We start from the raw sequence: 26,771 nt of genomic DNA on the forward strand, positions 1-26,771 counted from the left end.
TTTTCGTTATTATGATTACCACGATCTCTGCAAGTTACTAAAGTCCCATAAAAATAAAAATGTCTGCTGTCCAAATATCTCAAACCATCGACATTTGTTAATTGGAGAGATAAATTAAATTATAATTTTGCATTGCTCGAGTTTAAATCTCTAGCAAAAGCGTTTGTAACTAAATTTTAAATTGATAAATAATATAAATAATTACAAATTGACGAAATGTGTACGATAAATATATGACACATAAAAAATATGCATGCAAATCATTCGTTCTACAATGTATAAAAATATATTGCTAAAAATACATATATATTGTATTTGGTCAAGGGAACTTAATTTCATTGTATAAATAAATACATTATATATAGATAATTCATCTATACTAATTGTTTTTTGTTTTGTTTATTTAAAATATATATAGAATATTTATTATATAACGTGCATTCTTTTACCATAAGTAAATTTGATAAATAAATTATTTAATAATCATTAGAGTTTATTTTATTTTACGTTTAATATACAACTAGATTTTTATTTTATATTATTTTATCTATTTTACTTTATTCATATACTTGATAGGTACATTTTGATACTGAATAATTAACAAATTTGTTAACTCTTAAAAACATAGTAACATAAATTATTATGTTACATTTTTATTTTACATGTCTCTGAATATTATTGCATATTTAATAAAATTGAAGAGCTTTATGTTTGGTCCTCATTTATCACAATTACCAAACTAATTTTTTTCGTTCAATATTTTTAAAATGTTATTGGTATGCGGGAGCACAAAAATTATCTATTTAATAATATTTAGCAGACGTATTATTTAGACAAAAAAGGTATTATTGATAACCATCCATATTTTTTAAATACATTTTATTAATCGAAAAAATCAATTATTTTGAAAACATGATTTTTTTTTAACGTAAATATCATATGAAATATATTGCATAATTGTATATAGAGAATAGTAATTATTAAATAATACCTGCATTAATTTCAATTTTCTCGGACGGAAAAGAAAAGCTTATAGTAATTTTAACTTATAACCAGGATGAGAATGTTTATATCCTCAAGGACCCATACGAATTTCCTAAAAAAATGCATCTATTTAAAAAAAGACGATATTTGCCTTATAAAACAATTAAAATGACCTTTTAAAGTGTTTTGTTCATCAACTATATAAAAAAAGACCACATTTGGGTGTATAATTTAATTTTACTGTTTTTTGGTTTGAAACAGTATCCTATTTAATGAATAAATAAATAAATAACAATAAATATAAATAAATATATATTATACTTTTTTACGGACACAAGCTATAATTTATATTTTTTTATGCTAAATCATACTAACCACAAAATTTAATGAAAATTTGCTTTCGAGGAAGTGTCAACCTGCGTTATATTTATACGTTAATCATTTTAGTGCAATCTATTTTCATGATGATCACGCAACCGCATTCCATGATTATGGGGTTCGAAATAAAACGCCAAACGGATATTTTAAGTAGATGCAATTATTGCGTTTTGACGCTCATGCTACATCGTGTAAAAGTGTCATAATTAACACCGAATTTTTGCGCCATATTGAAGTACATGTAAAAAAAAGTTACGCTTTCTTTTAAATTATTGTAATCACGTTTTGTTTTGAGTCATGGAAGCAAAATTATTGATAATTATTGCGCTTAATGTTATTCTATTTTTATAATTTCTACTGCTTGTACAGACATGAACATGATTAATGATAGTTTTTAAATCACTCGTAATATTTCTTCAAACGTCTGATAAAATCAGTACTTATTATTATGTACGTTTATGCCGTACTTCTGCAACCGTGGTGAACTTTTTGAATGACAAAATAAAAAATTAATTTTCTTTGAAAAATAATTACATCCGTAACCATTATGTTATGGTTTCATATCAATAATATATCGTCTCGCAAAATGATCAACTCGTTAAATGGGTCAAAGTATTAAAATAATATGTTTACACTACGCATGATTGATAATACACGTATATTATGTGTTAGTATAAATGTACTTACATATTTTCTAGTTGAACTAACCGAGTGTCCGATAGTCCAATATTTATTTTTTCAGCGTTTGCTGTCACTACAAAATCTGCTGGTTTGACAGGTATTCTGAAGATAAATATAGATGATACAGAATTAGAATTTATCTTCTCATCATTTAGTTCAACCGAAACACGTGTTACCCAGTTGAATCATGTTGAAACTATTTTAGTAAGGTTTAGCCTGTCGTCTGAGAATACAATTCTACAATTTGAAATAGAATATGCCTAGGTGGGGGAATTCGTTTTTCTTGTTGTAAAATATGAATATACTCGAAATCCTCTAGCCACGCAAATGAGTTGGTAGGAAACGGGTAACCGTATTCTACAAATAATTTATGTAGAAGTGGACATTCAGGTAGGGTGTTTAATATTTCCAGATTTGTATTGGTTTCCCTGGTGAAATATGGTCACAGTTCCTTTGAGCAGTTATTATTGCCACAACACATGATACGGTCAGTTGTGGCGCGTTACGTCCATTTCGCGTATGTTGTCAACGGCCGTTAAAGTCGTTTACATAAATGCACGCCGTTGTAAACACGATATTATAATATGATAATCTATCTGTAATTACATTCAACTAATCTTATTTTTTTTTCTCCCGATTTGCACAGATGATGGCTGCTGTGATTGTGGCTGCCGTGCAGTGTTCCAATCATGAAACCGAATCACGGGCCATGCACAGTCACGAGGAAGGGCCAATGCGTATTAAAGCGCAGTCCAGGATATCCATGTTGAAAGGTGGCACCAATGGATACGGGGCTAGGGTACAAATCCGTGAGGATCTCCATGGCCGGAAGCACGCGCACGCCATGGCTATTTGCGACTGTAACGGACAGGGTGAGTATATTACACCTAAGTATGCGAATGAAAACATGCATTCGAGACTATGGATAGGCCGGAGAAGTAAAAAAATTTAACATTGCTTTCGCAATAAAGTTTCATGTGTCCATTTTTGATTTGCCGACCTGACAGCCTTCCACAGCTTAGATTTCCAGTACTAGGTCAGGGTTGGACTAGGCCACCGGGGCATGCCCTGGTGGGCTGCTGTAATTTTGGTTAAATAAAATTACTTAGATTTTTTTGTTTTTAATTTAATGCGTCTATCTTCTATTCTTAAAATAAAATAAAAAATATCGTCTTGTAACATGGCATTACTAATGGATGCGGTGACATAGGATTAGTTAACTCGGAGTTTGAAAATTTAATATATTTAATGTCGCGATAGGCCAATTGATAACAATGATTTCATCAGAATATTTATAAATAGAAAAATTGAAGGAAATTTGAATACAAAAGATGTGTACAATATGTTAATCATACGAAGTATCGTTCGTGTTCAAACAAAATTTTATTAAAATAAAATGTTGGTATGGGTTACGGTCTTAGAAGATTAATTTTCTAAGACCATAGTATGGGTAGACATTGTCGCGCAAGATATGCGATAACGAAATTGTTTTTCGATAGTAATAATTTTTATAAGATTTATTAGACTTTTATTTAAAAATATTTTTATAGTTTTGACATTTAGTCAATAACAATTCTGTTACTAGTTTCAAACCTTAATGGACTTTGGGCCACATTCACAAATTAAAAATGGTGTAAAATTTATCTTAATAGGTAGGTCATTATATCAATATTATAGATAAGATATATTATGCGTAACTAGATTTATTTAAGGTATAACATTAAATCTGAAAATATTCAAATGTACTTGTGTGAATATTGTTTTTTGAGTTACGAAGACACATTTTCAGTTAAACAATAATTTTATCAGGTACCTACCTACTTATAAAGTTCCATTGAGGCCGTTCGAAATTATATTGCCTGGGCCGAGCTATAAAGCTAGTCCAACCCTGTACTAGGGTATTATCTTAATGTTGACTATCCCATCGATTTTGTTATATCGGCTAATGTAATATATTATATCTGAAAACCTCTATTATATTCGTATTACGGTTCATTCAGTGGAAGAGTTTACGTAACGGAAAATCGCAAATTTCTTGAATGAAAATTGAAATGTATAGGACTCTTTAGTTCAATAACTATGTAAACTCTATATTTATTCGTATTGATCGTGAATTTAAAATATTAGAAAAATTATCTCTTTTAGTATTTACAATGAAAAATAGAAGTTACCGTTTAAAGTAATACACAGTTTAAAAAATAGCTTAAAGAATGAGTTTGTTGAAATTAATACGATTTGAAAAAACTTCAACACTGATTCAGATCGATAACCTGTATAAAATTCAAGCGTACAGAGTATTTGGAATAATCATATATATATATATATCATGATATATTATATGTATCATATGTATGTACACAGTTATAAATTGTATTGGTTCAGAAATATTCAAGGAACAAACCGAAAAATCATAGTTTCTATTTCCGTGCAACAATAATGATGTACATATTAGTCATTATGATACTTTTACTTTGTGCTCGTTACTTAGGTGTAGTATATACGTATTGGAAAGTGTTTATTACTTTATGCAAAATATCAGTTTAGATCGTTATTTACAATATTTCATTACACGCAATCTCAAAAATGTTTCATCGTTGTGAGTATATGCATAATATTAAAATGAATAAGTCGAGTGTTCATTTATATCTAAAACATTATAATATAAATTATTAAAATATATATAAAAAAAAATATAAAAAACGTGAAACTCAAAATATTGTATTTAAATATACTATTTGATAATAGTTGTTATGGTTGAGACTTTATATAAACGATTTATAGCTCATAAAATTGTTGTAATAAAATTTATTGTAAAAAATGTATTAAATTAAGTACAAACCTACCTATTTAAGTATAGTACTAATGCTATACACAGTATTAAGTCTATATGTGAGCGGCGGAAAAAAATAAGCTTAGAATGTATTTTACATTAAAAAAATGTTAATATGTACTGGGGCCGCAATTCTACACCCAAAAGAAAAAAAAAAAAATCGGGTCAAAATTCGTATGTGCTTACCCAAAAAAAACTAGGTCCGTAATTTTTAACAAATTTTTACCGAAAGACGTAACTGGGTAGCCACCCCATTAATACAAGCTAATATTATTGTATTCGATTTAAAAACATGATTTCATGTCTTCCGTGTTACAGCATTGTCAGAGGAATATTCGTACACTTTAACGCTATATATAGGTCGTATTTCGTGATTGTAAGTAGTATACCACCGTTGACGTTACGAACGATTTCTACTGTAGGCGTTAGAAACGGAATCGCGTGCAATGGAAACCGTGCACAATATATTTATGGATAAAATAAAAATCATGTACGTATCCGGCTGCGGTGTAAAAATAACGTTTTCAGGCTAATAGGTCAGTAGTGAAGAAGTGTCGGGTGTTTGGACGATCGAAAGTATTGTACGTATTTTTATTATGAATTGCGATCCGCAGGAACAGTTGAGGGTTTTTCTTATAAGCTACTGGTATTCATGGATAATTAATTTTTCATAAAAACAAACCGTTCAGTGTCGATTTTCCGCGTACGTTGTTTATATTTTTACCAACCATATGTTTCGCAACGGAAATATTATTAGGTATAAGCAAATAAATAGTTTATGTATAGAAATAAATAAAAGCCTAACCTGGAGTGTTATTTTTTTTGTAAAGTACGACCGGCTTTGAATTAAAAATGTATTATTAAGTATACGCATTGCCGGTTAGGTTAGCCGGCACTATGATTGGGAGACCCTGTGCAAATTATAAACGCGAGACCCCAAATCTGAATACGAATTATTATATTGTTAGATTGGTACATAATTAAAATATTTTATCCGTGTATAGTTAATATTTAATTAAATAACATTTTTTTTCTTTCATTTTTATTAAATATCTATTTTATATTTTGATTACTGTCAATTGTTCATTATAGGTACATAATAATATATATTACAGTCTAAGCTTATACTTCTATAGGTTATTGAATAAAAAATAAAAAATAATTAAAATTAATCAAAATATTTAAAAACATTAAGCTGAAAACTAAAAACTGATCAATGAGAAAAAAAAATACAATAACCATAAGGGTAAATAAATAATAAGCGTTAAAATTAAAAACTAACTGAACTAACTGAAAGAAGCAAAATTATGGAAAAAAATCAACATTAGAATCTACACGACTTCACATAACAAAATGCCCACATTTCAAATCAATTTCGAATCATTATTAACTTTGTGTACGTATACAAAATTAATAATGCATTTTTAATTCGAAACCAGTCGTACTTTACAAAAATAATAATACTCCAGACTAAGCTTTTATTTATTTATTTATTTATTTATTTATTTCTATATATAAACTATTTGCTTATTTATTTATATATTATTTTCAAGGATTAACCATTTGATAATTTTTAATTTTTAATTAAATTTTTTAATATTTTATTGAAAATATTACGATAACGCGTGTGGTGTGGTAATATCGACAGGACGTTGTGTGTTGCGCGCCATCTGGCAGTGTATAGCGGTAAATCAAGATTTGTGTTTAACCATTTTCATAATATTTTAAAGTTCTTTCATTCATTGGGTACTCAAAGAAAAAAAAATAATAATAATAATAAATAAAAAAATACTGCAACAAAATAGGTATCTCGTCAGTCACTTCAAACCCACAAATTCGATCGAATGATCGAACCTGGAAGTTCTTGTCCAGTATGCTGCAGTTGAACCACACTGATCATTGAATCGTATCGAAAAACCAATGTCCATAAAATTGCAGGGAAAATCATTATAAACGACGTAATTAATCGGTTGTTATAATTTCATGGTCTGCTAGACCAAAAGGATTTGAAAAATCCATCACCCGAACGGTTTAAAACGGTTTGGTTCATTTTTTTTTTTTGTTTATTCTTGATTAAACTCACAGTTATTGTAATAGCTGGCCCACAACAGTTAGGTACGTTTGACATTATAGTTGAATGGGGTTGTTATATACTTTCTCCTCAGGGCGGTTTGATTTTATAATGATAAATATTTCAAAAGAGATAATAATCGTTTACACTAAATGTTCGCAACTTGATTGTCTACTACATTTCGAATTGTTTCGAGTTTTGCTTTTATACTTGAAATTGTTATTAACAACTTCTGTCCGAGGAATTTTTGATAAACTTCATGTATTGCGTGGTTTTCACATGCGGTACTGGAATTGTTTTAGTGTGTTAAATTGTGTTTTCAGGTTCAGGTGAAATGTTTAAACAATAAACACGTCTTTTAAATCGTATTCCATTAGATCAGCGATTCCCAAACTGTGCACCACGGTGCCCTAGGGGCACCACAAACATTTTCTAAAGGCACCGCGGTCTACGTACGGTTCATAACAAATAGTTTAAAATGTATAAAGTTGTTTTTCCTTATGGTTTTCGTAAAAACTTTATACCAAATAATATAATATTTTCTATTGTATATTCGGATATTCTCATTTTAACCTTATAATAATTTTTATAATAATTATAATCATAATAACAATAATTTTTATTTATTTATTTTTTAAGTTTAAAAATGCATTAATTTATAATTAAGTTAAATTTTAAGAAAATTAATAAAATTGGTTAACAATAGGTTTTTTTTTGTTCTGTATTGTAGTTCACAGCAGGGCACCGTGGATAAATTAGGTCCAAAAAAAGACACCGCTGAAAAAAAAGTTTGGGAACCGTTGCATTAGACAGTGCTAATCTTGTACGATATATTTTAATTTTAATTGAGCGGAATGATTTTTTTTTTTATAGAAGTTATACCTTTTTCAAATGGGAATACTCATCGATTATACAGATATTAATCATTGTTTTACCAACGATTTATTTCAATTAAATATATGGCATTTTTGAAGATAGTTTTTCTATAATACATGATTTTCAATTAAATTGAAAATATACATTTTTCTAATTTGATTTTTTTCCTCTTTTTAATAATTTCGAAAAATGGTGTCATACGTATTAAGCAGTAATCATTATTTTAATTTTAGATTGTTTGAAAAATAATTTAAATGATTTTAAAGCATTAGACGAAAGGTTTTTTTCTTATAAAGACGTATCAGACAACAATATTATCGTAGATAAATTCGACTTTTGTTTGAAAATGTTAAATGTAATCAAATTTAATGGCATTTCTTCAAAAGTACATGAATACAAACAAACAGGAGACTATGCCTCATAGTCATATAGCCTCATATTATCTATTATCTCTAATTTGCCGTGTATTTTCCTGTTAAAAAAAAAAAAAAAAAAAACTAGTACAATACACGAGTTTTGACTACATTATACTCATATGCACGTATGTGTCTGTATTCGTGTGCGTGCATGTGTGTATACGAATAAAATAAATCAAATAAATAATAGCCTATAATATAATATCGAATAGATAAATCGAAACGCGGAAATGATCCGTGTTGTCCGCGGTACCATTTCAATGCGCCGTGTCGTCTAGACGTTGTGCGGTTAAAACTGCAGGAGAGTACGCGCGTTCCGTACGTTAACTTGCTCGGGTTACGAGACGTGGATTAACGAGCGGAAAATCACGAGTAGAAGTTTAGTGATGTGTTCCTGTATCGCACTTAATCATATTAATGTAAAATTGAGCACACACACCTATGGGTGCGAAAATAATGATTTAGATCCGCGCGTGCGTACTTATTTATATAATATTTTGTGCGCGACAAGATATAGCGTGTTGTATGCGATTAAATTATTAACGTATTGCGCGTAGACGTCACGTTGTATTTATGGGAGCTGCGGGGTTTAGAGCCCGGCCTACTGTAGTGGAAGTAAATCAACTAGTTTTCTCGGTAAACTTTTTAAAATGTGTTTTTTTTTTTTTACCAATTCGATTGCTGTCGCGAGATACCGTATAGTGTCAAATATACGTTTACCGACGTACTATTTTTTCCACAGTTGTTCGTCGTGATTTTGCGTAACCCTCTTCGATTGAAGTGTCACGATCAACGACGGGAAAATAACTTTTGGAAAAGATTTTTTTTATTCCTTTGTACACTGTAACCGTCTTTGATACTTTTGAGAGTATAATATTGTGCTGCAGTGCTGGACGAATGGCTACGCGAAAGGAGCGAACACGTTTTAAATGGTCCACGGTCATGGGTCCTCATTTTTTATGGTAGAAAAATAATTGATATTTATATATAAAATATCTAATTTATTCGAGCACATCGAAAGTAGTCTTGATTATTATTTTTTTGTTTGTATTCATCTCGCTGTACATTTTATGTAGTTTTTATTTTTATTGATTTGATCGATTTATGTTTTTCAGATACTGTCGATTTAGACTAAAATGTTTGAAAAAATTACACTTGGATACATTTAGAACCAAAAAGTCGAATACGTATTTTAATAGGCCAATAGGCTTCTGGCCTACTTTATTATATTGTTTGGTTGGGTTAGGGTTGTATGGGTTGTATGAGGCGTGCCGGCGTTTTATAGTCGTTTAAAGTACACCACGTGTATCTCAGTATATGTTGTTCATAATATAGTGTATCTATAGACAGCTTTCAGATGATAAATTACGTTCAAAGATGTATAGAATGTTTTTTATCGCCATTATTTATTTTTTCTTAATTGTTGTTTCTTGTGTCGTAACAAAGTGTTAATTCGCGAATAAATCATGGCGGCGACGACGGGAAAACTCGTTGAAAAAACGGTGAAACCACTGCGAGTGCGGTATTATGGGTACGCGTTTATATGCTACACGCGCAGTCTAATGGAAAAAAAATCTTTTTAAATGACTGTAATACGTATCTCTGACGGGCAAAAATAACGATCGGTTAAATCGATATATTATGTTGACGGCGGTCGAGCGTGAATAGCTTTGACAGGTTGGTGGTGGTAGGCTACGTTCAGAATATCGAATCGCGCAAGCGATTTTTAACAGATATTATCCGGATGACAGTTATGATGTTAAATACAACTGCAGGGGTGCAGCAGGCATTTGCCTACCCACCAGCGCACTTGAACACATATTACGTATATACAATATGTGTTCTCAGCGCACATAGACGTATTATAATATTTATTATAGAACTGCAGGTCGCGGAGGCGCGTATTTAATACATCAAAGCCATTAAGATATTATAATATCTATATAATATATACAGTAAGTATTTGTAGACGGACGATTAAGATTATTTGCCCGGTGAAAGATATTTTTGCAAGTACCGCATTTTAATGCTGTACACGAAGCAATTAACCGCTGAATATGTTCGATATTAATACTATCGCTATTCACTCGAAACTAAACTATACAAATGCAGTGCGCACAGGTGTCAACGTATTTTTCGACTGTTGATGATTATTATACTATGTCTAGTGGTTCGTATAACCTTAACTGATAAAATCTAATAAAAAGTGAAATAAAACTTTATAACTTCGTTTAATTTTATTGTTTCTTTTTTCGTTGTCCTTTTCGTAAAAAAGAACGTATGCGTATGGCCTGAAAGTCGTTAGTTCTCTGCAGTCGTAGTCGTTGATAGTTTTCATTATAGCCAACTATCAATTTCAGTTTTGAATAGTTTATAAAATTAATGTTGTGGCATGTATTTTTATATATATATATGTTACCGGAAATGTGTTGAGTATAAGCATTCTATAGAATCCCTTGTACCATTTGGCAATGTATTAAATAATTTAATACATTACAATTATTGTAATGTTATTTTAAATAATGCTTAGGCAATCTATAAAATTCCTAGGATTTTTATAGAATGCCAATGCTACGTTAGGTAAAGTATGAATTTAAAATAGTATTTAATCAAAAAATGTTTATAATTTTAATTTATTTATTGCAGCATACACTTGATGCATGATATTTTGAATTACATAAAATATTTTTTTTTTACAATTCAAATTTAATTTTGCATGTAAATTTAAAAAAACTTTGTCCAGTTCCCGTTGACTTCTGGGTTGCTATGGTTCGTAAGGCTAAAGTGTTTTCTTTTGGAACTTCATGTGTCTCAATAATATTTTTTTGGCAAATTGTGAACTGAGATCTGGAATATAAAGATTTCAGTAAGCCTTCCCGGGTTCCCAAACGATAATAATCATCGGCAGTAAAATGAAAACATATTAATATAATCATAAACAATAAAATATTAATAACTATATATTATTTCATAAATTATGTTTACTTCAATAACAACAACTAATTATTCCGAGCATCTCCGCGACCTTTGTCCACATCAGGAACTGAAACTCGAACTGTAGGCACCAATGTCTGCAGGCTTAAGTTTTTTATCTGACTATGTTTTCATTTTAACTGCTTGATTTTTAAGATTTAGTTTAGCCTCTCTTTGCTTTTCTATCGCATTTTCATTATTTGATTAAATCGTAGATATTGGATCTTCTAACTTTTCAATAGTATTTGCATTATCTATGGTCATCACATTATCTTTTTTGTAATATTGAACTTCATTTTTTTCAATTACTTCTAGTAATGTTCTTCGTTTTCTTAACTATCGATTACTTCTTTTGGTAAATTAGAAGTACTAAGCCAACTTTAACTTTGCAGTCAAACAATGCTTCATATTGTGGCATCTTAATTCTAGAATTTAAGGCCCTATTTTTCATTAATTGAACGAATTTCAATCCTTGACTCAAATGAGAATTTTTCTCTGTCTGCATCCATGTTGTAAGCATATTCTCAATGTTTAGGTTCGCCCTTTCAACACTACCTTAACTTTGGCCTGTGCCTTGGCTTACCGTGAACAATTTAAGTTCAAGTTACATGTCTTTTCAATTTGAAATAATGTTATTTGAGAATTCCCTACCGTTATTGGACCTTAAGATAGACGGAGCTCCGATAAGCGTAAAAATATCTTTGAGGTTAAAAGCTATTTCCTCTGCTCTTTTATATACAAGTGGTTTAAGAATTATAAATTTGGTAAGGTGATCTTGATATATTAAAATAAATTTATATTTTCCATCAGGATGTGACTAAAAATCAATCAGGTCAATTTGACATCGGGAATTGAATTCCGGTGAAATAATAGGTTTGACCATTACTACTTTTTTTATGCCTTTCTGTTTCTGTTGACACGGTTCGCATGATTGTAAGAAAATTTCTACTTCACTCCGAGTTATATTTTTATTTTTAAGGAAAGTTCAGAAATCATTCTGTCATGACCACCATGACCAATAGTATCATGTGTAGCTTTTAGAATTTCATATAGTTCGCCATCATTAACGTAAAATAATACTTCGCCTTCTCCACTTACACAAAAAATTAATTTCCTAATTTGCTGTATAACTAAAATATCGTATCTAATAAAAACTAAAAATAAAGAAAATAAGAAAATTTACAAATTGTTAATAAAATTGTAATATATAGCTAATAACTTGATAAAAATAGACAAATACCTTTGAAGCATCCAATAATCGCGTGACGTTTTCTTTTTTTTCTGATTATTTTTAAATAGAGAAACTTCATATAATATTTCATTGTATTTCTCATTTGGTAGAAAAACAGTATTTTTTGAACTTTTTCTGGTTTTATTTAATTCAGTATGAAACCGTTCCGACATCTTTGTATAACAAGAAATCTAAGAACACTGAATTGAAATTTGGATTTGATTAAATTCATCACATATTTATCTCTAAATCAGTTATGTTATAACATTATTTTACATATTTTCACAAAATGGCATGATAAGCAACTTATCTGTAATATCTTATATATGATTGTTGAACATTTAAATGCGTGTAAAATATAAATATACTCACTAAAATATAATTACATGTCAATTGTATACATTGCTTGCTTGAAGTTTGGCATTCTATAAAATAATTAGTCATTATATCAATTTTATACCTTTCCTGCTTATTTTTGGCATTCCGTAGAATCCGGATTCAACACTTTGCCGGTAATATATATATATTTATATTACACTCTTTGCTGTAAAAACTGTTAATGTTTTTTCAAACATAATGTCTTTTAACTGTATTGTAATGCTGAAGATGTTTTTCATACCACGTGTACCGCCTTATTGTGTTGCATGTGTAATCCGTTGCGGTGTGGATCGTACCCCACAAATCGTTATCATCACGCACTCGCGTACATATTTCGCGTGTACACACAACATAGGAGCGGACTGTCGTTTTTCATCATATCGCGTTGGCGAAGGTTAGAACCTTTCGATCGGTTTGAATGTCGTACGACAGATACACGCGTTATTTGAACGTTCGAAAACGCGACGCCACGTTCATGTCGACGACTCTTGTGGTCGACATCAATCGCCGGGGCTAATGTAATTATATCCTCCTATTGATATCGATATCAACTTTCTGTACGAGAAATCGTGTTGGACCGACAAAAAAAATCGGTGTCACCGATATCAACAATGACGGTCGTTAACGGTATATTCACTCGAAATTAACGGGACAACATATGTTAGTCAAAGTTCAGTTCAACTTTTAAATTTAACTAAATATCTAATAAAAAACAAATTAATTTGACTTTATTTACTTATTTCTATATTTTCTATATGTTACCATAAATTGAACCTTCGTTGAAATCAATTTGGTTAAATTAGGTTTTTAAATTTTCCAAATATTCTACCTAATTATATAATAATAGTAGTTATATAATAAATAAATAATAATACTGGATGGCGGGCATCGACACCGGGAAATTGAAGAATTTCGTCTTTATCCTGGGTATACGCGTCAATAAAACCGAGTGATTTTCAATCAAATAATCATACATTTAAACACCGTGTGATGATGGATACATTAATGAATATAATAATAAACGTTTTGGTGGAAACATTGGGAACTGAAAAATTGTTCGTCTCTACGACGGAACAATGCCACCGTGTTGGGCAGCAGTGCAGCACGCGGTAGATAATAACGAGTGTAATTTATAGCAATGGAATTAATAATAATAGCATGGTAATATATATAACACAGTACAATGAACTGCTGAACGGTTGTACCCAAAATTTAGAGGTAAATAATGTTATTTGTAGTGAATCATTTTCGTCTCGATTAAAAAAAAAAAAAAATAAATAAAAATATTTATGGTATACGCGGTGGGTAAAATGTATACATACACCGCCGTTGTGTGTTATACAACGAACGATATACGTGTTACTATTTATAATAATGATCACGTTTTATTCGGACGAAACGGGTAGGTAACTAAATTGTTGAGAAATGCTTGTAAATTTGCGCTTTTCGATTTGACAATATGCACGTTAAATTGTCGGTGGTACGTTTTGGGTAAGAAATGTTTTGAATTTTTCAACGGTCAACCGAAAACTACCGTAACAGTAATTCATTGTTATCCATGGATTTTTTTAACCGCAGTTTCGATTGTATGCGGTTGACTCAGCGATAAAATATTATTAATACGATAATATTTTATCGATATTATACAAGTACTGTAGATAATTTAAAAATACTATAAAATCACTGGTTTAACTATACAACTATATATGCACACGTATACTTATTGCAGACACGTGTACGGTTAATAATCGTCAAATGTTCAGTTGTCAGTTGATATTTGTGAAATTTTGATTGAAATGTTTGATCAAATAAAAAGTGTTGATACTGAAGCGTAATTTGCCAGAAAGTACGAAATAAACGAATCTAGTGTTCCAGAAATAAAATAATTAAAAATTTAGAAACAATTAAATGCAGTGTTATTGAAAGTGATATTAACGTTATTGTGATTTTTAAAACCAAAAAAGTAATTTATCCGTGTAAAACTTTGCTGAAAAATAACCTCCGCGGATAACAAGGAGTAGTTGTATTATGAAACTCAGTGCAATCTACGGAATACGTTTTAGTGAAATTATAGCTTTTGATTATTTTGTTTCCGAACACATAACAATATCACAGATCTTAAAAGTCTTACGGAATAAGCCGATTTTTATCAATTAAATTAAAATACCCAACTTCATGTAGTAATTCACTCATAATTTTCGGTAGATCTCAACTAATATTCCGAAACTGTATTTTTATATTTAAATTAAAATTATTTATATAAAAATATATGAGAAAAACGAATTATATATATTATATCGCAGTATCTATATTATTTAGAATGAGCCATTTTCTTTCATTTTTTCAGAATAATAGAATACTTACAGTCTATCGGGGAATTTAATCTAAGTATCTTTAGAATTAAGTCTCTTTATCACTGTGACGTAATTATTTTCTACTTAAATTACTCCAGATTTGAGTTGTGCAAAGGCTTATTTTATTTTTATCTATTATCCACATCGCTACGTAATAACTATAATGGATATTTTTTATTTTCGGGACAGTTGCGGATTAAAAAGAAAGTAATTGAGATTAATGTGTGTCTGTACACGTCTCAGACGATGATTTTCGGTATAATTATTTCAATTGTTGGAAAACAATCGATAATCTTGTCGAAACTTGCTATGGTGTTTTTAATTCATTTAATCATTATTTTTATAAAATGTTTTAAAATTATTTCCAATTCGAATCAATTCATCATACTGCGATGCTGTTATAAATGTCGAAAACTTTATGATTCCGAAACACATGTAAACGTTTATTCTTTCGGTCAAATAAATGTTTTGGAATCCGTGATAGCCTCGAGACGTATACGTGAACGAAATTTAAATAATAATAAATAATTATGGAAACAGATTGTCAAAAGTTTTTACGTACATACGTGCGCGTTAGAATGAATATTCTAATGGATACACGAGTATTATAATACGCATAGGGTGATATGTTAAATTACAGTAATCAAGCCGGATAGGAATATTATCGCGAGTAACCTATTATAAATACTAATACTAAATAATAACAATATTTTGTTGACTCGTCGCAGCAGTGCACATAACGTATGCACGTACAATTTAAAAATATATGTATAAAATAGTATAAGTATACTTTCAAAGATTTTTAACATGAATACCATTACGACCAAACGAATATTAATTATTTATAGGTATTGTTTTCTTTTTCTGTATTAACTTGGAGTTTGAGAAATTTTCACTAAATTATTAAGGTAAATTAAAATCCCAATAGAGATTATTTTCCTGAAATAGAAAATTTTAGTTCAGAAAACCGTTGTGTTCATATTATACTCGTTTGTTTGATATTAGATGTATTTATATATGGAGATCATTTCAGAAAAAATATCCCTTTCAAAAATTAAAAAAAAACAATTATAATAAATTAAGAACTATTTGTCTGCCGTTTTAAAATCAGGTTTATACTCATGTTTAATCTGCAAAAGGGAATAAAATAAAAAAATATATTACTATCCATACAGATCGGTGTACTTAAAACACGCAGGGGTGGAACAGGATCAGAATCGCAATTCTTAATTCGAACGCGGAAAAATTAAAAAATAATTATCGTCATCTCTGTTCCGTTCAGTCAGATGCTCAGGAACTTGCGTGACCATTCTAGGTTCTCAGAGATGTAGCAGATGGCTTACGAGCAGCGATCGAATCGTAGTGTTTTTTTCCGACACGGATAACGACGGTGACGAAAAATTCTTTTTGGAAATAACTTTTTCGACGCGCATTCGGTGGTTCGCACGGCTATGAAATGTATACCGCGGGTTCCGGGTTGACGTTTGCAGATGAAAAACGATGAGGTTTTCGCCAACACCATCGTGCTCGTTCTATCTGGGCTAACTTCCGTCCGTTTCTCCGTCCGTCATCGTAATATTATCGCCATATTATCGCGACCGCCGCAGCATCCCGTCGCCACGTTAACGTATTGTTTACGACCCGTCTGCGCTTTCACAATACAATCGCATTATTCGAGTACAAAGCAGTCACGTGCGCATAAAATATAATACAAACGCAATAGGTACACAGTAGTGTATCGTAACTTGTGTGAGGGTCGACCGAGGGACTGACCGTAGTCAGTTGCTCGGTCCGTATCATAGACCTATTAACCAAAGTTATTCATTTAATAAGTCTACAGTCCGCATAGCCAAAGCCATTACAGGGTACACGCGGGTAAATAGTGTTCAAACTAAACTGCGTGATCAATATTCTTACGAGGTGTATGACACTGTTTGCGATCGAATAGTTTCAATTTTTCTTTTTTCCACACTAAATTTGATATGTCTCCATCGGTGCACGAAGTTTGATCGACTTCGATGCGTTTCGAGTTCATTTGTATTGTCTAGTTTGTTATGACGGTTATCAGTGCTACTATGAATCAATATTCATAATTAATTGTCTACCGTTGAATAATTGTATATGTCGATGGTTATCGCTAGTGGAATGTACCTGTTGATCATATCTCATTGTCTTTGACAGTGTTATACTATTTTATAATATTACAGCCAGTCGCTGCAGGCCTTATTTTTTCGCAAACCTACCAGAAAAAACTACGATTATGTCGATTAAAAAACGTTAATTTATTATTTTGATAACATTTATGTACTCTTCATGTACTCGAGGATAATGTATTTAAAATTATATTTTACAAGATTGCTGTGACTTTAGAAGTTTGCCCATTTATTACATGTATATTTCGTTTTTAATTTTTTTTGTTAACGTATAAATAAAATTATATTCGCTAACGAATGTCTTGAATTATTTTAGAAAAATATCGTGCTAGATTAGGCTAGGGCACTTTAAGTAGTAACCGTATTATCATTTTAATTTATTTCAATTGTGTTATTTATTATTTATCATCAAAGTAACATACGTTTAGCGTCGATAGTTGAAATTATTTAGTATTATCGAAAATTCGTCACAATCGTCGCGTAACGTTTTTCACATTAAACAACATTTTTTGCGCATGAAAGTGTCGTCAGAGTAGTAAGAACGATACCGTAATTAAATTTATTAATCCAGTATATGAAACACTGGTATTTGAAATTGGTCTATCAATTGAAAAAATGGAAACGACAATTTGTTACAGAATTTCTAATATAAGTATGTTCAATACTTATTTAGGTGATTCGAGGTACATAATTTATAGCGTTTACGTTCCAATTATCCTAATCACGACTATTACACTTTACAAGGTCCTGATTATTGCATTGATTTTATATTTTGTGTTCTTGGGTGGTTATTTCATTACGTGATTTCATCTAGTAGCAAGAAAAGCATTCATTGTTTCTCGATTTGAACGCCAATATGAATCGCGTCTGCAGCGTAAACACTTTTGATGAAACCGAAATAGGTCGAGCATACTTACACATCGGGCCCACGTACTTGTATTCATTTAATTACATGGTTAAATATTATTGTATACACGTTTTTGTAATATTTCATTCAATGTACCAAATGATAATCGAAACATTCGTTCGTAGTTTATTCAACAACTTGCGCAGATCTTTTGTCCAGAGTTGTTGATCATTTATTTTTCGTTATACCAAATCCATTCATATGGATGATTTTATTTATTATTTTTAATAATGCAATTTAACAATACAAAATTGTTTTCGTTTTTTTCGACGGTTAGAGGTGTAATGAAGACTACTAGAAAATTCGATAATAATAATCCATCATTCATTTTTTAATTTTATTCTATTTTTCCAATTGGTTAAAAATACACCCCTTGAACCCCTCTTGTAGTTCCCATGTGCACATTCATAATAAACATATAAATTTGATGTTTATATTGTTTGAAAGAAAAGTCTTGTCTGATTAAATCGCTATCCTTAGTAGTACGTTTTTTTTTGATATTTCTGAAATAAAAAAAATTGTTAGTGGACAATATAAGGGTCGTTGTCGACACTTAAATTGTGCCTATAAATGTCCAACAGTTTTCAAATAATTCCTTTCATAATAATATCCAAATAATATATAGATATCAAAAACAAACACAAACCCGTCATATGTGTATCTTATCGTGTATAATACATTTTATTTTATAATATATTATTAGAATAATTAGAATATATTATATTCTACCTCGTGTAAAAGTATATGCTGTAATAATTTAAAGCAATGTAAGACGAAAAATGTTTAAGCGTAAAAAATGGTAATCGCATCGTCTAGCCGTTCTTAAGTCCACCAAAGTTTCGTTGCCTTAATTTATGATAACTATTGTTTGGTACCTGTTAGAAATAACACTTGGATTGAATGAAACTGCTTGAGCTAAAGTAGTTAAAACTGTTGATGATACAATAAATTCCCGCTGTGAACGTAAACGGTGAACGCTAGATCTATAGGTATTTATATTTTACTGATCCACATTGAGGAAGATTCGAGAATGTCTTTTACGCATTCACTTTTCATTCGTAGAATGAAAACATAATTTCCTCATACAACGCGGGAATCTTCCATAAAGATGTATTCTGCACATTGATGTTTTAAAATTGGAATTATATTACCTTTAGCCCTATTCTTTGATACATTATAAAGAAAGCTGGTTACTAAATAATGAAAAAATTTAAATTCAGCTGGAAAGCTGATGAAAATAACTTAAAAACTTAATCAGTGGATTTAATATTTATGACAATTTTTAATTTCACTTATTTAATTTGGACCATGTAGTAAATGTATTTCAACACATTAGAAAGTAAAAAAATAATAGTTATTTTTTAAAAGATAGATTAAACATAAATATATTTAATTACTAATCGTTACCAGTTTTTTTTAACATAGAATACAAGTTAGTAATGATTTTAGGAAAGGGTAATAATTTTTCTTTCATTGATTTAAACTAAAATCGAGTTTAATTGATGTTTTGATTTGATTTAAATATGCATTTTATATATAAATATTGATATTTTAAGTGTGCATTCTGAAGTACTAAGAAAAAATGTTGGTGATTTTATTTCTTTATTGGTTTTAAGTAGTTAAACATTATAGAATCCTAAAAATTAGCATTAAATTAAAATTTAGAATTATCACTTCTAAAAACATAATTTTAATGGATCGAAAAAAATGACTTTATTTTGAAAACCTTATAAAAAATAATAATATATCTAGTTTGATCATATTGATGAAATAAAAACGAAAAAAATTATTACTTCGTAACATGCATATGACATAATAAAATAAATATAAGATTCGTTTCAATTATGAGCACGCGATTCGTAACACATCAACGTGACTTGACTTACACAGTGGTCTTAATTATTTATTTCGATAGGTTCATTCATTTTACTCTTCAGTCGGTACATTTTATGAATTCATCACACGTCGTGATGTCGTGCAACTAATTGTAGCTGGAATGATTTTAGATGTGATTTTTTTTTCTTCGAATCAGCCGAATGATCTTCTATTCTCTTGTTCATACTCGTTTTGAACATATAAGTGGAAAACTGGAAACATTTTTTAATTATAACATCTGTGCTCCGTTTTAAGTTTTTTCGATGTAAATCGGCGTACTAATAGGCAATAATTTATAATATTACACTAAGATATTATCTTTATTACTTACGAGTAACAGTGTGACTTTTATGTGAATAAAAACTACATCATTGTTGAAATATGTTCGGTGTACAGTTTTCATGTTAATCATCACATAATCTTAAATCTAAAATCTAAGTACGTATTATATGCGTGTTTAAAGAAAAAAAAAAAAAGTTTCAGTCTTTATTCATGTATAGTTTATTCGTAGAACCACAGTTAGAAATATAGTATATTTCTTTGATGGCGTCGCTGTTATATTGAACTTTTATTGTCATTTGATCATTCATACTCCAATAAATGCATAATATGTACACACAACCTGGTATTATATTACAATATTTGGATATTTTATTTTTTTTTTATGAATTTACAAAGCACTAACATATAATACAGTACACGAAAAATATAATACGATATATGAGCGATAGGTGACAATAATTCACAAAATAAGAGAAAAGAATACGGGAAATTTTCGTTATTTAATTCGTATTATTTTTCACATAAACCGTTATAAAAATTATATTGGATCAAGTTTAGAGAAACAATATCAATCCCTTCACTTGGTTTTCCGATTTCCGTACAAAATTTTGAACTACAGAATCAGGAACACGTATTATATTTCATCCCAATGAAGGTATATTTAAAATATGATGCGGTAGATGGTGTACGTTGCGATACAGACTCTGCGGTTTTTAATGATTTACTCGACGTACTCATGGATTAAAACAACTTTGACAAATTATTATTACAACACACTACTGGAATCAAAACAATAATGTTTTTAAACTCATTTCGCGAACCCAACGGAATTTCGGAAAGAACAAAGTAATAAGTCTTGATGATGGAGCACTCGCATATTGTGCCTCGTTTCGAACGTCTCGGATTATCGAATACCATCTTCAGTCGAAAAACGATCATGAAATATGAGCATCATAAATGTGACTAGATTTCATTGAAAAGTCGCTTTAAGATAAAAAAAAAAATTCAAGCGATGCAAGTACCTATAACTATGTACTATCTTCTTATGTACCCATAGTACAGAAAAGGAGAGGATGAATAATATTTAAATCTGAATCGTATGGATTTTCCATTAGAAGCGTTCTCATTCGCTGAATTGGGCGAAAACCTTTATAACGTTTCGGTGCCAAATATTAACGTAACGAAATCATTGTTCGGTTAACGACTGACTCGACGCGGAATATATATTATGATAAATGTATTGAAAAAAATAAACCGGTGAAATCCTATTCTTGACATTAAAACAGCGTATTATAACTCGAAAATACGAAGCGGGATCGTGTGGAAAAGAATAAGGATGAGTCTGCGATGTGGATATTACCTTGCGATTGTACTCACCCGACTCCTACTGTATAATATGTACATTATACAAAGTTCACCGTAATGATCGGATGGATTTTGACTAGCTTTGTTCGATGACCACTGTGTTGATAAACTGCAGATTCCGTTGTCATCATGTTTTATTTTTAACCAACGATCGCTCAAACTGGAGTACTTACCATTATATAGTGGACATTTTGCAACTCTTCACAGTGGCGTTACAAAACGTTTCACCGAGTTTATTCTGCACATGGAAAATATTGTGGTCTTTATATAAACTACATTTGTTACAGGATCCCAAAAATCAATATAAATTTGGATTAATTTTTTTTTTTTAGTTTTTTAGTTTCTTTTTGAATTCTTACAGTTTTTTTACGGTGCACCTCTGAATCTTGTAAATATTTGTGCAGTATTATACAATCGAATGATGCACATCATTACATAGTATTATACTCACACACAAACACACACAGAATAATATATTTCTGTATTTATAAATGGATGTTAGTATATTTGAGATTAATGGACTCAAAACTCTTGATCGATTCTTACGCATTTCTTTGTAAAATTGCCCGCGTTATTTGGAAATAATTTATAGTAAGCCATTTGAATCCTTCGATAGCCTTATTATCACCCTCAAAAACTGACATTTTACAATAGGTGTTTTTGGTACCTTAGTAAAATGAATAGGAAAAAAATCTGTTATTAATTAATTGAATTTATATTAAAATGTGTTATACTCGTATTTCATCGGATAGTAAAATCAGTATGAACCATCTTTCATTTTTTCACATTATTCGATAACAAAATATATAGATAATAGATTACATGAAGATTATCCATTTTTATATTTACCAAAGTGAATAAATATTCACAGGCAGGAACTATCCAGTAAAGCGTTGTCGGGACAGCTAGTAAAATATATTTATTACGCATATGTGTGTAGTATTCATATATTCAGTGGTGGCTTGGACGGCGGGATATAATTCTGACTGTAATAGTAAACTTATTAATAATTTATTAAATTATTTAATATCTAAAATACTAAAATGGTGATTTTCAAATAATCTAAATAATAATTTTATAATTTTTATCGAGTGCAATCGTAGTGGTTACCATGTGCATATGCCGTAAGTACGAAGTGCCGCATGCGTATCAACCCATCAATGCTGAGTGCTGGGCGATAGCCGCTACCTGCTGCTTTCGGACGAAACTCGTCGTCGCTCAGGCTACTTTATTTAATCTCTATTTTTAAAGGAAAATGTACACTATAATAATCAACGCAGAGCTGGGGAAATGTCAATTATTATTTATAAATGTTATATTATCTTATTTTACAGCGATTTTGGCGTATCCCTCTCGCACTCAAGTTATTCTTATGGCAACGAGTCGAGTTTCACAGATTTATCGTCATCGAAATATTGTCGTTCCTTTCTTGCATGCGCGTGCGTGAGTGCAGTTACTGACCTCCCCACCATCACGCGTTGCCACGGCTGCTGCAGCGTTTCCTTCGTCATTCACAGTCTCTACTATATGACACTATGACTGTTTATTTGTCTATTTACGGCTCAATATTGTACTGATATGTTATGATGAACATAATAATATTATAATACATATTATGTATCTTAATAATACGAGTCATACGTATTACAGCGCGGTTGCAACCGTTATATTTATGATGTATTTTCTCGAGTTGCACAAGTACAAAATAAACAATTATCCGAGCAACGTATGGTTAGGACCATAAATATTCGTTTGACAATTAAGGAATTAATTTATTTTATGTATAAATATTCACCCGGAACATGTTGGAAAATTATTTAAATTATTACATATATATTGAATATAATTACTAGAATACTTTTTTCAGAAGACATTTTTGTCGATAGAATATTGACACCTCAAATAATTGTACCATTTTTCGGTGATGGTGCCTGCCTTTTCCGTTCACTTTTATTTCATTTGTTTAATAACCAAAAAATATGCTAGGAGATCCGAAATAATAACTTTATTACCATATCTTACAATTCAAATGGGAACAACTTTTCCACTGCTGAGGATTATGTTCGTGAAATGGTCATTCCTACTGTCTACGGCGGTTGTTGCGAATTGGTTGCGGCTGGCAATATTTTCCCATTTTTATTTTAAATTTATTATAATAATAATTTTTAGACTAAATTTGGTGTGGATACATTCTCAGTAAAAATATTGCGCCTAACTGAAATTATTAATAGCGGTAATTTTGATGTTTATTTATCTATTTTTAATGATATTAGTGTTACAGAAAATGTAATTTCAGATAAAAATTAGAAGAGTCGCCGTGCTAAATATACAAATATAACTCGAAGCAACCAAGTTAAGGAAGCTATAAAAAAGTTCAAAGCAATCAATCCGACTGAAAATTAAGAAAATAGCTAGTATTGTATATATCATGTTAGGCTACGTGAACGCGTGCGTGCTGATTATGCCGCTAATTCCGCAAGCGTATGAACGACACACCGCGTCGTCCTAATAAATAAATATCAATGATTATATTTTCCAAACTTATCTGAACAGTTCATCCGCGGATTACGGTTTTCGATTATGAAATAAGGAATTGTCGATTATGGGAGTGTCTTATTTTATCGCGTGTGTTTTAAACTGCGATTGTATGCTAGTATTTGGACAATAATAAAATAATAATATCAAAAATAAATGGTACAGGAACAGACAGACAATTTTTCATATTGTCGCACTACCTTCATCAGTACCCACGATCCGCCACTGATCATATTTAATAGTGTGTACGTGTAACGCGCGCATTTTCGTACGTATTTATAGGATAACCGTGGTAATAAAACTGTACGTAATACAGTAGTAGACAATACTTATATTATGGGCTTTTGACGCGTTTATGAAACAAACAGCCGGTCAAAACGTGGCCCGTACGCATTTACCGTGTAATACAAGTACGCAATAAAAATAATAACAACACTAGTGCACCACGTGTGGGTGGTAGTAATTTAACACGACCGCAAACCACGCGTACGTGTTATAAACCGCGTGTAAGCATCCGAGTCGGTATGCGTGTGTATAACGATGGAAAACATACTATAGAGAAAAAATTCCAGTAAAATAATATTACGTTAACGTGGGTACGCGTGCGTCCTGCAGGATTAAAAATGGAGGCAGGTCACCCAACCACTTGCAGCGCTTAAAATACATCCCTTTTAAGATATCTCCGAAAAGTTCACTGAATCGTCCAACTGTTCCATAAAAAAAAAAAAAAAACCATTACAAAATCATTAAAATCACTATTTTTTATTATACATATATAACTTATTGTATGGAATGTTCAACACGGTGACAGGTATCATATTTACCTCTACGTTGTTTATTTTTTAAAACTAGCACTGTTTTCGCGTACGCACTACAAAGCTTACGATCGAAAAAAATTAATTCAAACACACACGGACGTATAGAAAAAAAAAACTTCTGTAGTCGTCACAATATATGTCTATAAAAGTGAGTCACGAACGACACATAACGTCAATATCATGGATATGATAATATAATATTTTGTTATTATTATGAGTGGTTTTTTTTCTTTTAATGTTCCCTTTACAGCACATTATGTCATAAAACATGCAGGACATAATATTATTTATACTAAGGTATGATTATGAATGGTTTTTTTTTTTTTTTTTTTTGATAGATCATTGTCTTTTCTTGAACCAAGTCTTACTTATGTATTATACAACGTGTCGATACAATTTATTAAATTTAAATAGTATTTAATATAGTACGATATGCATTGTCAGCATAGTGTTTCGTAGTATTTTTTGCGATCTTAATTCGAAACATATTTAGCAAAGATAATTTTTATTTCAAACGAATATAAAATATTATATTTTAGTAACATAAAAATGCCGGTCTCGAAGTCGTAACATGGAGTTTCTTCTCAGAATCATTGCCTCAAGCCACTGTCCGGAGTCATTTGATACTTTCCGCAGTCGAAGCCGTCATTGGTTAATTTACGAAAAAAAAATGAATTTGATAATTAGAATGACTTCCAGTAAAAATAATTTTTAATCAATTCAAATGATAGTGAATAATAAATTTAGATATAATCGATTACATCTGTCTACTACCCTATAACGTACACATCCATTTTCTATTAATTAAATCATATCGAATTGAGTTGATTTTTAAATGCAATGATCGCCTTATGTTGATGATCAAAGATTTATGTTGCATCAACTTGCCGAGTTGGACCGACACCGAAATCTGCATCTATTTGATTGCTGATCGTATTTTTTTGTCGGAATTCTGTAAGTCATCCCAAGTAGACTGCGTTAAATAACAGCCACGAAGTTCAAATAAAATGATCGATTTTCAGGAAATTTCGTAGGAAATAACAATAATGTAATAGGCACAACGGAAGACGACGGTATCAGTACACGCGCGAACAACGTTATAAGAATAAAACAGTAAACTGCCAACGGTGGATATAATACTACGTTAATATGATTACTATTATAATCCGTCTGAATTCGATAGTTCGGGAAAACGATTTTCTAAATATCGCGTTTGAAAATTCGGTACACCGTTGCACGGCAGCTCCGACTCGTCCACGATTTAAGCGTGCGCGTCTGTCAGACCGGTGGCGCGATATCAAAGTTGACATTACATAGCGCATCCGTGAAGCGAACCAAGTCTGCAAGTCTACAAAGTATCCTAACGTGCGTTGGAGGAGGAAAAAAGTATGACGAACAACAGTGCAATATATCTGCGATACAGTACCGAACGATTTTCAAAACAGAATATTCATACGTAGTCGAGTCTCGTCCCAGACATAATTGCGGACCGCTGTAGCTCACGGCCCCGTACAATGGCCACGTCAATACCTTCGTCGCAGTACGCACGCGTTTGCGCACGTGCCAACACGTAATTACGTTCGCGAACCCGGTCGGTATTTATTTTTTATTTTTTCGCCATTCGACGTAACCACGGTTTTCTTTTTATTTAATAAAGACACCGC

The 26,771-nt window shown here is 30.8% G+C and overlaps 1 protein-coding gene and 1 pseudogene across 1 annotated transcript in view; one reads left to right on the forward strand and one right to left on the reverse strand.

Moving 5' to 3' along the window:
• Positions 1-26,771, forward strand: part of LOC112693570 (keratin, type I cytoskeletal 9-like) — a 70,612-nt gene that overhangs the window by 36,156 nt on the left and 7,685 nt on the right. Inside the window, exon 2 of the mRNA XM_025568692.1 lies at positions 2,690-2,915. Coding sequence (XP_025424477.1) covers positions 2,690-2,915 — 226 coding nt within the window. The remainder of the gene's footprint in view (positions 1-2,689; positions 2,916-26,771) is intronic.
• Positions 10,870-11,714, reverse strand: LOC112693571 (annotated as a pseudogene).

This window comes from Sipha flava, unplaced genomic scaffold (assembly GCF_003268045.1).
Source record: "Sipha flava isolate LNK unplaced genomic scaffold, YSA_version1 88_pilon_pilon, whole genome shotgun sequence".
Taxonomy (NCBI): domain Eukaryota; kingdom Metazoa; phylum Arthropoda; class Insecta; order Hemiptera; family Aphididae; genus Sipha; species Sipha flava.